This window comes from Leptonychotes weddellii, unplaced genomic scaffold (genome assembly GCF_054177405.1).
Source record: "Leptonychotes weddellii isolate Sample4059 unplaced genomic scaffold, ASM5417740v2 HiC_scaffold_5644, whole genome shotgun sequence".
NCBI lineage: Eukaryota > Metazoa > Chordata > Mammalia > Carnivora > Phocidae > Leptonychotes > Leptonychotes weddellii.
The window spans coordinates 1-10801 of NW_028024504.1; the positions used below are offsets into that span (position 1 = coordinate 1).

At 35.7% G+C, this 10801-nt stretch overlaps 1 protein-coding gene across 3 annotated transcripts; it reads left to right on the forward strand.

Moving 5' to 3' along the window:
- The first annotated feature begins 133 nt into the window (after positions 1 to 133).
- Positions 134 to 10746, forward strand: LOC102739082 (acyl-CoA dehydrogenase medium chain). Of its 3 annotated transcripts, none has more exons than XM_081811115.1 (5): positions 134 to 286; positions 2725 to 2833; positions 6977 to 7117; positions 7708 to 7803; positions 10336 to 10746. In XM_081811115.1, the coding sequence occupies exons 1-5, from the start codon at positions 255 to 257 to the stop codon at positions 10366 to 10368; spliced, it is 411 nt and encodes a 136-aa protein (XP_081667241.1). In that variant the 5' UTR covers positions 134 to 254; the 3' UTR covers positions 10369 to 10746. The 3 variants fall into 3 exon arrangements, with proteins under 3 accessions (XP_081667241.1, XP_081667240.1, XP_081667242.1); XM_081811114.1 differs by lacking the exon at positions 10336 to 10746 and adding an exon at positions 8943 to 9587; XM_081811116.1 differs by having other exon boundaries at positions 136 to 286; positions 10388 to 10743.
- Positions 10747 to 10801: the final 55 nt, after the last annotated feature.

Genomic DNA, 10801 nt, shown 5'->3' on the forward strand with positions numbered 1-10801 from the left:
AATGAATCATGGAACACTACATCTAAAACTAATGATGTAATGTATGGGGATTAACATAACAATAAAAAAATTAAAAATATATACTCTCCTGGTTCTAAACATTCACAATTTAATAATTAAAATTTAAATATTTTTATTGTTTCCATATATTTAAGGCTTACTGTGTAACAGAACCTATAGCTGGCTCTGATGTAGCTGGTATAAAGACCAAAGCAGAAAGGAAAGGAGATGAGTATATTATTAATGGTCAGAAGATGTGGATAACCAATGGAGGAAAAGCGAATTGGTATGTTGTTTAAAACCTCTCTGTGTATTGCTTGTTAATTACTTCATATCAGAATCTTCCCTTTCTCCTTTATTATTAAAGCACCACAGTTGAGGTAAGTTTTAGGGGCTCCTGGGTGGCTCAACTGCCTCCGGCTCAGGTTATGATCCCAGGGTCCTGGTATCGAGCCCCAAGTCGGGCTCCCTGCTCAGCAGGGAGCCTGCTTCTCCCTCTCTCGCTTCCCCTGCTTGTGCACTCGCTGTCTCTGTCAAATAAATAAAATCTTAAAAAATAAAATAAGGTACATAAAAGATCATAAGTAGTTCAGTTATTTTTAAAAACTATTTTTAAGCCTTCAATTATTTCTTCAAACTAACTTTTCAGAAGTTTAATTTGTAAAAGAATGAAACAAAAACACCTGCTCTTGTTGAATGTGAATCCATCTACTTGGCTTACTATCTCCACTGTATGTACCCCATACTAGCATCTCCTGGAACTGTTCCCTGTAGACTGAGGAAAAAGGAAAACCATTGGTATAGTACACTTCTCTGATTCTGAACAACAGACAAAGACAGTCTTAAAACTCAGATTGTCTTTTAGAGAAGACAGAATATTACTTTAGTAAAATCTAAAAGTCCAAACGTATAGGTCCAAAAATAATGACATGAAGTTCAACAAAGGTTCATAAAATCACCTGCATAAATACAAAATGTTGAAGAACCTATACCATGATTTGTGGAAAAAAGATGAAAGTACAATGGATACTTGTAGATTCAGTAGGAATCAACAGTGTGATGTACTGTCTTTAAGAAGGTAATGTACATGGAGCACTGGGTGTTATACGCAAACAATGAATCATGGAACACTACATCAAAAACTGATGTAATGTATGGTGATTAACATAACATAATAAAAAAAAGAATTAACATTCTACTAAATAAAAAAGGTAATTTCTTGCTGAAATGATAGAAGTATAATACAAATGAGGGGAAAAGTGGTAATGGTTCTGTATGACACATTTTAAGACCTGCATTGACAAAATGGAATAAATTCAGAAGCAAGTAAGTATCCTTCATTAAGAAGAGTCTAGAAAACATGTCCTGTGAAGAGTAAAGGAATTAAGTTTGGTTTTTTTGGAAGAGTTTGACAGTTTTGAAATAATGTCACACAGAAGCAAGAGCAGGCTTGTATATTTGCTTCAGGAAGCCAGTTTAGAATTAATGGGTCAAAGTTAGAAAAATGTAGACTATAGCTCAACATAAGAACAAGCTTTCCAAGAACAGTTCTGTCCGATGTGTGTTGAGTTGTCATGGAAAATATTGTATTTACCATCACTGCAAGTATACAGATAGAGACTTCCTAGGACAAGGATTCTCTGGTGATTGGAATAATGAACTAAATGGGCTGCAAAAATTCTGATTCAATATATATGTGTGCTCTGCAGTGCAGTTTTCTGGCAGGTAAAGCATTATTCCTGGGAATGAGCCTATGAGGAAATTATTTGTTTATTTTAAACATACTTGTCAACCCCTTTATGACTGTCCAGTATTAAGGAGGGCTAGATCATTATCTTTAAGTAAGTCGTTATAGTATCAGAAAGTAATAGAAAAATGAAGAAACTATTAAAATTTAACAAGTTGAGAGAAATCTAACAGTGCAATTAGAAGCTTTCATAATTTTAAGAATTCATTAAGTATAACTCCCATGTAGTAAGACAAATTAGGTAATATATGAAACTAGAAAACAATTTTTACTATTTCTTACTATTATCAAGTAAAATGTAGAGTGAATGATAATTTATTAGTGTTAAGCATAGAAAATTGTTGTTTAAGGAATTTTTAAAAAATTCTCATATCAGGCTATTTAGAACATGGGTTACATTTAGATGTTTTTGCATACCTCCTGTTTCATTTTAAAATCTTCCTGAGAAAAATTCTGGAGCGAAAACCTAGCAAATATTCATAATAATTCAACAATAACAAAAAACACTGATTTTGCTGCAAAAAGAGGACAGTAGGCAGAATATAGGGGTCTTTATCTCATTTATTATTCCTTTCACAGGCAGCCCTATTTGTTGTCCTTTTCCAGAAAGCTTGTCCGTTAAAGAATGAAACTGTTTTGGGAAAGAAAAAATGCCATTTCCAGTATGGCACATACTTTTCTTCTTATATTGTATAATTTGATACAAGGAATTTTTACTTAAAACTCAGACTACTAAAAAAAAGTTAAATACCATATTATTAAGAAGTGGACCTGGGTTTAAATACTAGCTCTGCCACATCATAACTATGTGACTTGGGCAAGCTTTTGAGCCTTCTGATTCTTCATTTCCTCATCTGTAAAACAGAATAATAATTGGGGTTGTTAGGAGGATTAAATGAGATAGCCATCACCATGTGTTAACTGTTGATGTCATTATTTCTGTCATCATCTCTATATCATATCTATATATATATTAGGTATTTCTTATTGGCTCGTTCTGATCCGGATCCAAAGGCTCCTGCTAATAAAGCGTTTACTGGATTTATTGTGGAAGCAGATACCCCAGGAGTGCAGATTGGAAGAAAGGTAAAATATATATTCATCAGTGATTAAGGCCTCAAATACTATTTTAACTGTAAATTTCAAAATTACTATTTCACTTTCCTTTATTGAAAACATTTTCTTTGTAGTAAGTTGCAATAAAAATAAAGCTTTTTTTCCCCTTTTTTTTCCTTCTAAGTTTTTATTTTAATTCCAGTTAACATACACTGTTGTATTAGTTTCAGGTGTACAATATAGTGATTCAACACTTCCATACATCACCCTGTGCTCATCAAGACAGGTGTGCTCCTTAATCCCCATCACCTATTTAACCCATCCCTAAAAATAAAGCTATGTTTTGATGTTATCAGGTGAAATAGTCTATATATTATAGCTGAAGGTTTTATGTTGAGAATAATCCTTTTGATTCATTATTTGAAAAATTGGTTGTTCATAGTGCCAGTCTATAGAGAATGCTAATAAATAGCTGTGAGGGATAATGAAGCAGAAATGAAGCTGTCATTTATGTGGCCTGCCCAATAATAGAGTTTTAGATATTTCAGAAGACTTTTCCACTCTTTTTCCTTCCTCACAGCAGCCTTTTAGGTAGGATAACTGGCATTATGCCCATTGTATTGATTAAAACAATACCCCAGATCATATAACAACACTAAGAGAAAAATATGTGCCTGAGGAAAGTATGAGAATGGTAAAGAGCCTTGAATGTGGGAAGGCGAGAAATTTTACTTAAAGAAGGAAAAGTAATGTAACATATTTGAGAATGGTTGTAATTTGAATGCGTGGAGATGACTTAGCACTAGCATTTAAAGTAGACTAAAGAGTTTTAAGATTTAGCAAATCAAAGAAGGAAGAAATGAAGTCATTAAAGTCATTTTAGTGAGAGCTAAGGAAATAGGATTAAGATTATAATTTTGGACTAGGAAGAGGAGACTCAATTTTACAACTGTAAAACTCTTTGCAAAATGAGTTTGTAAAAAAGAAAAACTAATAATGACCAAATGATGTCTATATTGAAGGAAAAGGAGAAATTATGGAAGTTTATTAATAGTTACCAAAGGTTACATAATCCTGTTTTATTAAAAGCCATCAGAATCTCTCTCTTGTACTCAAAGCCTCTTGAAAATGGAAGCATTTACTAGAGTATGGAAGAGGGGTAACTTCTCTTTGAGGTCACAGAATATTAAAGGTGGAAGATGTATTATTTCAGTCTGTTTACTCAGTGTTACATACTTAGAGGCAGAGTTGAGATCACTACTAAAGTATCCTAGGAACTTGCCCAATGTGGCTTCTAATCCTATTTTTCTATATTCTCTTTTAAGAGTAGATATTAAAGGTAGACTATACTTCACCAGTGAAATTATAGTGAGGTTGTTGTATATAACAAAATATAAGTTGTAAGAATGGATGTGCTTCTTCCAAGCAAATGGTTTGTTTTTATTTATGTTCTATTTGGGTCTCCTTTTTAGGGATGGTTGCTAGAAACTTAAGGCCAAATTTATGGCCATTTCTAGAAAGTGTAAAGGACCTAACAGTTTATACTGTTTTTAGTAGTAACACGCTTGTGATTTTATCATGCTATTTCTAGTCTCTTTTTTTCCCAATTTTCTCACTTAAAAAATCTCTAATTCAATAAATATTTATTATTGAGTTCATCCTACATACTAGGCACTATTCTGATATTGGGGATACCATATGGATCAATACAAACAAAAATCCCTGCCCTTGGGGAACTTACTTTCTAGTGACAGAGACAGATAATTATATTGTATATATTTAAACCTCCATAAATCTTTTTTTGAAATATATGGGCATTTTATAGATTTGTGAAATTTGATGTTTTTAAAATGTTTTGTGTTTGGGGCGCCTGGGTGGCTCAGTTGTTAAGCATCTGCCTTCGGCTCAGGTCATGATCCCAGGGTCCTGGGATCGAGCCCCGCATCGGGCTCCCCGCTCTGCGGGAAGCCTGCTTCTCCCTCTCCCACTCCCCCTGCTTGTGTTCCCTCTCTCGCTGTATCGCTCTCTGTCAAATAAATAAAATCTTTAAAAAAATAAATAAATAAATAAATAAAATAAAATGTTTTGTGTTTTAGAAGTCATCTGGCTAGGGCGCCTGGGTGGCTCAGTTGGTTAAGCGACTGCCTTCGGCTCAGGTCATGATCCTGAAGTCCCTGGATCGAGTCCCGCATCGGGCTCCCTGCTCGGCAGGGAGTCTGCTTCTCCCTCTGACCCTCCCCCCTCTCATGTGCTCTCTCTCATTCTCTCTCTCTCAAATAAATAAATAAAATCTTTTAAAAAAAAAGAAGTCATCTGGCTTGAGAGGAAGTACAGGAAGCATTTTGGTTTTAAATGTTTTAGTGTTTGGGGACGCCTGGGTGGCTCAGTCAGTTGAGCATCAGACTCTTGGTTTCAGCTTGAGTCATGATCTCAGGGTCCTGGGATTGAGGCCCACCAGCTCCACACTCAGCGGGGAGTCTGCTCCCTCGCTCTTTCTCCCTCTCCCTCGCCCCCCCCCCTCGGCTCGCAGGAGTGCAGGCTCGCTCTCTCTCTTTAAAATAAATCTTTAAAAAAAAAATGTTGTAGTGTTGGTGGAGTGAGTCTGGAAAATAGGCTAGAGTAAACCGTTTTTTATAAACTGTTTTCTCATTATATTGAGTGAGGGTCTAAGGCACTAGAGCTCACTGACTTATAAAGGCAAAAAAAAAAAAAGATGTTGCTTCTTTCTTGGTAAAACTATATATTATTATTACCATTTCTTCAGTCCTAGAGGCAGACTATGACTATTAAGGCAAGCAAGTTAGAGAGTTTGTTTACAGCTCTGTGCTCCCATTTCCTCTGCTTCTCACGCTGTTGATTAAAAACAAGATTAAAATTTTTTTCCTTAAGGAGAAGAGTCACCATATCTGCAACTTCCTCCCAAATAATTCAGCAAATAATGCTAATAGTTAACACACACAAAGGACAGAAATAAAGCCAATGTGACAAAATAATTGGTGAATTGAAGTAAAGGGTACGTAGGTATTTGTTGTATTACTCTGATAGCTCCTCTGTTCATTTGAAAAATTTCAAAATGAAAAGTTGAATATAGCTACTTTGGCAGTTTCTTATAAAATTAAATATGCACTTACCACATACCCAGCACTCCTAGATATTTATCCAAGAGAAATGAAAACAAAGGCCTCTACACAAGTGTTTATAGCGACTTTATATAACTGCTAAAAACTGGAGTGACGGGAATGTCTGTCAGTGGTGAATAGGTAATGGGTATATGGTGCATCCCTATAGTGGAATACTACTCAGCAGTAAAAGAAAGAAATTACTGAGCAGTAGCAATATAGGTAGATCTCAAAAGCACTCTGCTAAGTGAAAAGTTAGACACAGAAGGCACGTATTACTTGTTATTCTCATTCTACTTAACATGACATTCTGGAAAAGGAAAAATTAATGGACTGAAGTCAGATCAGTGGTTGCTTCAGGTTAGGAGTAAAGTAAGGGAGTTGACTTAAAAGGGGCACAAGCGAGTTATTGGGGGTGCAGAAATATTCTGTATCTTGATTGTGGTAGTGGTTCCACACATACACTTGTCAAAACTGTTAGAGATTTATATGTAAAGAGGGTGAATTTTTCTGTATGTAAATTCCACTTCAGTAAACCTAATTTTAAGAAAGAGTTGGTACATTATTTTGCTAGCTCCATTAAGCTAAATTAAACATCCTAAATCAAAGTATGTTTGCTAAATGCTTTTCCTGACATTCATGGTAAAAAAGATAGTCTTCACACATATGAAATTTGTCTTTGTAGTGTAATATGTGCATGTAGACCTTTAGACTATTGTTGGTTTCAAAGTTTGTGAAATATTGTTTTAGACTAGGGGTTGACAAACTTGTTTTGTAAAGATCCAGTTTATAACTATTTTAAATTTTGAGGGCACAAGATTTCTGTCCCTAACTACTCAGTTCTGCTATTGTAGCAAGAAAGTAGCCATAGATGATATATAAACAAATAGGTATTGACTGTAGTCCAATAAAACTTTCTTTACAAAACAGGTATTAGAAGCCATCGTTTGTCAACCCGTTTTAGATAATTGCAGAAAATCCTAAAACAGAGGTTAAAGCAAAATTCATGTTAGCTCAGAAAGTGTTCCTTAATATATATTGTTTTCCTTATTAGGAATTAAATATGGGTCAGCGATGTTCAGATACAAGAGGAATTGTCTTTGAGGATGTGAGAGTGCCTAAAGAAAATGTTTTAATTGGTGAGGGAGCTGGTTTCAAAATTGCAATGGGAGCTTTTGATAAAACCAGACCTCCAGTAAGTAATATCAATGACTTGACAATTTTTAGAGGATCTTTTATTTATTACGTTGAGTAGTTTTATTTTAACATGGTATATTTTGTATGTATTTCTATTTTTTCTTTTTTTTGGGTGTGTATTTCCTTTTTAATACCTACTTTTATTAAGGATGGAGAGATACTGTCATTTTTCTTTATTTTTTTAGAATTCTTCAACTGTCTTGCTGCCTGTTACAGAAATTGTTTTAGCAAATATAAAATTACTGTAGTCACTGCTAGGTTGTTAGAGGCAGTCCTTACTTGATCATTCCTGCTGATATGTGCTCATTTCCTCTTCCCTTAGTCATTAGGAATATTTCCCCGAAGAAGCTTTCCCTTGTTAAACAGAAGGAATGACTTTCTCGGCTATGATCCTCTGCCTCACAAATGCCTTTAATTCATAAAAAATATAAATTGAAATGCTTGTTCTCCCCCACCCCTTCTTTTGTGGCTTGAAGGTATAGGTCATCTGTTTATATAATCCTTAACTTAGAATTTTAGGCAAACAGTCATTGAACTGTGTTTTAAAGACAATATTAACTTACGCTTTGTAAAATGTTAAAATACTAGGTAGCAGCTGGTGCTGTGGGGCTAGCACAAAGAGCTTTGGATGAAGCTACCAAGTATGCCCTGGAGAGGAAAACTTTTGGAAAGCCGCTTGTAGAGGTAATTTTAATACTGTACTTGCTGTGCTCAAATCATACTCAGATTAAAATCCAGAGTCTTTACAGTGGACTTCTGTCAGCCACACTGGCCTTTTGCTGTTGTCTTCACCTTTACTCCCCACCCACCAAATAATCCACTTCCTCATTCATTTCACTAACGAACCTACCTTCGTCACCCAATGTAAAATAACACCTCCAACACTCTATATACTAATCCCACTTGGGTTTTTTTTTTCCATAGTTCTTAACACCACTCAACATTATATCATGTTTGTGTTTGTTTATTATAAGTCTCTCCTTACTCTCCCATCTGAATGTAAGTGCCATACAGGCTATGAATTTCTGTTTTGGTAACCCTTATACTCCTAGCACTTAGAATACGTTTCCATTATGAACTTGTTTCATCCATTCAGCAGATAGTAACTGAACACCTACTATATTAAAATACTAATAATCGGATATGTTCTCTGTTCCAAGCACTGTCCTAGGGGTTTTACATGTATTAACTCATTTAATTTTCACATTACTGTGGAGTGGGGACTCTTAGTCCCATTTATTGCATGTAAAACATTAGGTCCGCCTAATATATGATGAAACCAAGACTTGAACCCAGGTAGTCACTTAAAGAGTCTGTCCTTTTGCATACTTCATGTTCTATTTCCAGGAATAGAAAAGAAGTTTGGTGTAGCCTCTGTACTCAGGAACCTTTAACTTTACTATGGAGATAGGATACATATCTTAAGACAAAGATACGTATCTTAAGACAAATATTAAGAAATAATATAGAGCCATATAAGATTAAGTCCCTAAGTGAGAGCTTATAGACCTGGTTAGAGAAACCAAAAGGAGAAACTGTCATGGGTGGGCTAGAGACATTACAGGGATTGTGAACTATGTTTAGAACAGGATTTCTCAAAACATGGGCTGAAAAGAAACTGAATGAGACTCACTGGGATTTTTTTATCACAATCTCATGGGAGAAGCATGGACATCTTATACCAGGTTGCCAAAGCTGTGGTGGTACGAGGGCTTCTATTTATTGCCAGTGGGAATATAATTCACTATAACTTTTATGAATCACATTTTGGCAATATATCAAAAGTGGTTTTTCTACAACTGTATTTCACATGTGTCTTTCAGGTTTACTCCCATATGTGCAATATGACATATCTATAGCTTATTCATTTCAGCATTGTGTAGAAACAGCCAAATACAGAAACAACCAATATGTTGATCATCCATACAGTGGAATATTTTGCAGCTATAAAAATGTATAAAGAAGTTCTTTAGGGCGCCTGGGTGGCTCAGTTGGTTAAGCGACTGCCTTCGGCTCAGGTCATGATCCTGGAGTCCTGGGATCGAGTCCTGCATCGGGCTCCCTGCTCAGCAGGGAGTCTGCTTCTCCCTCTGACCTTCCTCCTTCTCATGCTCTCTGTCTCTCATTCTCTCTCTCTCAAATAAATAAATAAAATCTTTAAAAAAAAAAAAAAGTTCTTTATATATTACCATAGAAAGCCCTCACATTTATTGATAAGCAAAGCAAAATGAAGAACCATCAACATGGTAGGCCAGCATATTTGTAAAAAAGGAAGAGACTATAGATGTATTTGCTTATGTATGTTTATAATATCTCTGAGAAGATGAAAAACAGTTAACTTGGTTACCTCCAGGAAGGGGAATTAAATGGGGTTGGGGACAGCAGGGATGATAGGAGGAAAGTTTGAACTTCAAACTGGTGGATGAATTATCTATTCAAAAAATAGAGTGAAAACTAAAACAAAACAATTTGAAAGAATCATTGGCTTAGAAGAATGGGCACAATCAGGCAGGTAGAAATAAGGGAGGAGGGCTCCTGGGTGGCTCAGTCGTTGAGCTTCTGCCTTCAGCTCGGGTCATGATCCCAGGGTTCTGGGATCGAGCCCCACATCGGGCTCCCTGCTCTGTGGGAAGCCTGCTTCTCCCTCCCCCACTCCCCCTGCTTGTGTTCCCTCTCTCGCTGTGTCTTTCTCTGTCAAATAAATAAAATCTTAAAAAAAAAAAGAAAAAGGGAGGATATTACTCTCCTTGTTCCACATAGGAATTATTTATATTGGGTAATAATTGTCTCCTCTTAAGACATAATTATTATGCTACTCTCAAGCAACTTGTCACATTCTAAAGTATTGTGCATTTTTTTTTAAATACAGTAAATATATGAAATTGAACAGCTCAGTTTTTTGTTTTATGTGACCTTTGGTGCATATTAGTCTGTATACAGTCATAACTTGTGTGGTTTTTATTACCTTTTAGTCTTCAAAACACATTTTGATGTTGCCTATGATACAAAGCATCTTTTTAATAATTTTAATATTCTTGTTTCTAAATGCCTACAGGCCTTCTTTTAATGTGTATGATTTAAAAGCATATGTTCCATTCCATCTTCATTGTAGAATAATTTATGTGATACAGTATAAGTAAAATTAAATAATAAAATTGCTCGGGGGTGGAGCAAGATGGCGGAGGAGTAGGAGACCTGGATTTTGTCTGGTTTCAGGAATTCAGCTGGATAGGGATCAAACCATTCTGAACACCTACGAACTCAACAGGAGATTAAAGAAAAGAATAGAAACAACTCTGAACAGAAAAGCAAACCACTTTCTGGAAAGTAGGACGTGCAGAGAAGTGAATCCAAGGTGATATTCCTACACTGTTGGTGGGAATGCAAGCTGGTGCAGCCACTCTGGAAAACAGTATGGAGGTTCCTTAAAAAGTTGACAGTAGAGCTACCATACGATCCAGCAATTGCACTACTGGGTATTTACCCCAAAGATACAAATGTAGGGATCCGAAGGGGTACGTGCACCCCAATGTTTATAGCAGCAATGTCCACAATAGCCAAACTGGAAAGAGCCAAGATGTCTACCAACAGATGAATGGATAAAGAAGATGTGGTATATATATATACAATGGAATATTATGCAGCCATCAAAAGGAATGAGATCTTGCCATTTGCAACGATG

Bases quoted from the DNA above. Each gene is read 5' to 3' on its own strand.
- LOC102739082 (XM_081811116.1), top strand. From the start codon at position 255: ATGTGGATAACCAATGGAGGAAAAGCGAATTG. The intron at 287-2,724 runs GTATGTTGTTTA...TATATATATTAG, and splicing joins AATGGAGGAAAAGCGAATTG to GTATTTCTTATTGGCTCGTT. The intron at 7,804-10,387 runs GTAATTTTAATA...CGAACTCAACAG, and splicing joins TTGGAAAGCCGCTTGTAGAG to GAGATTAAAGAAAAGAATAG.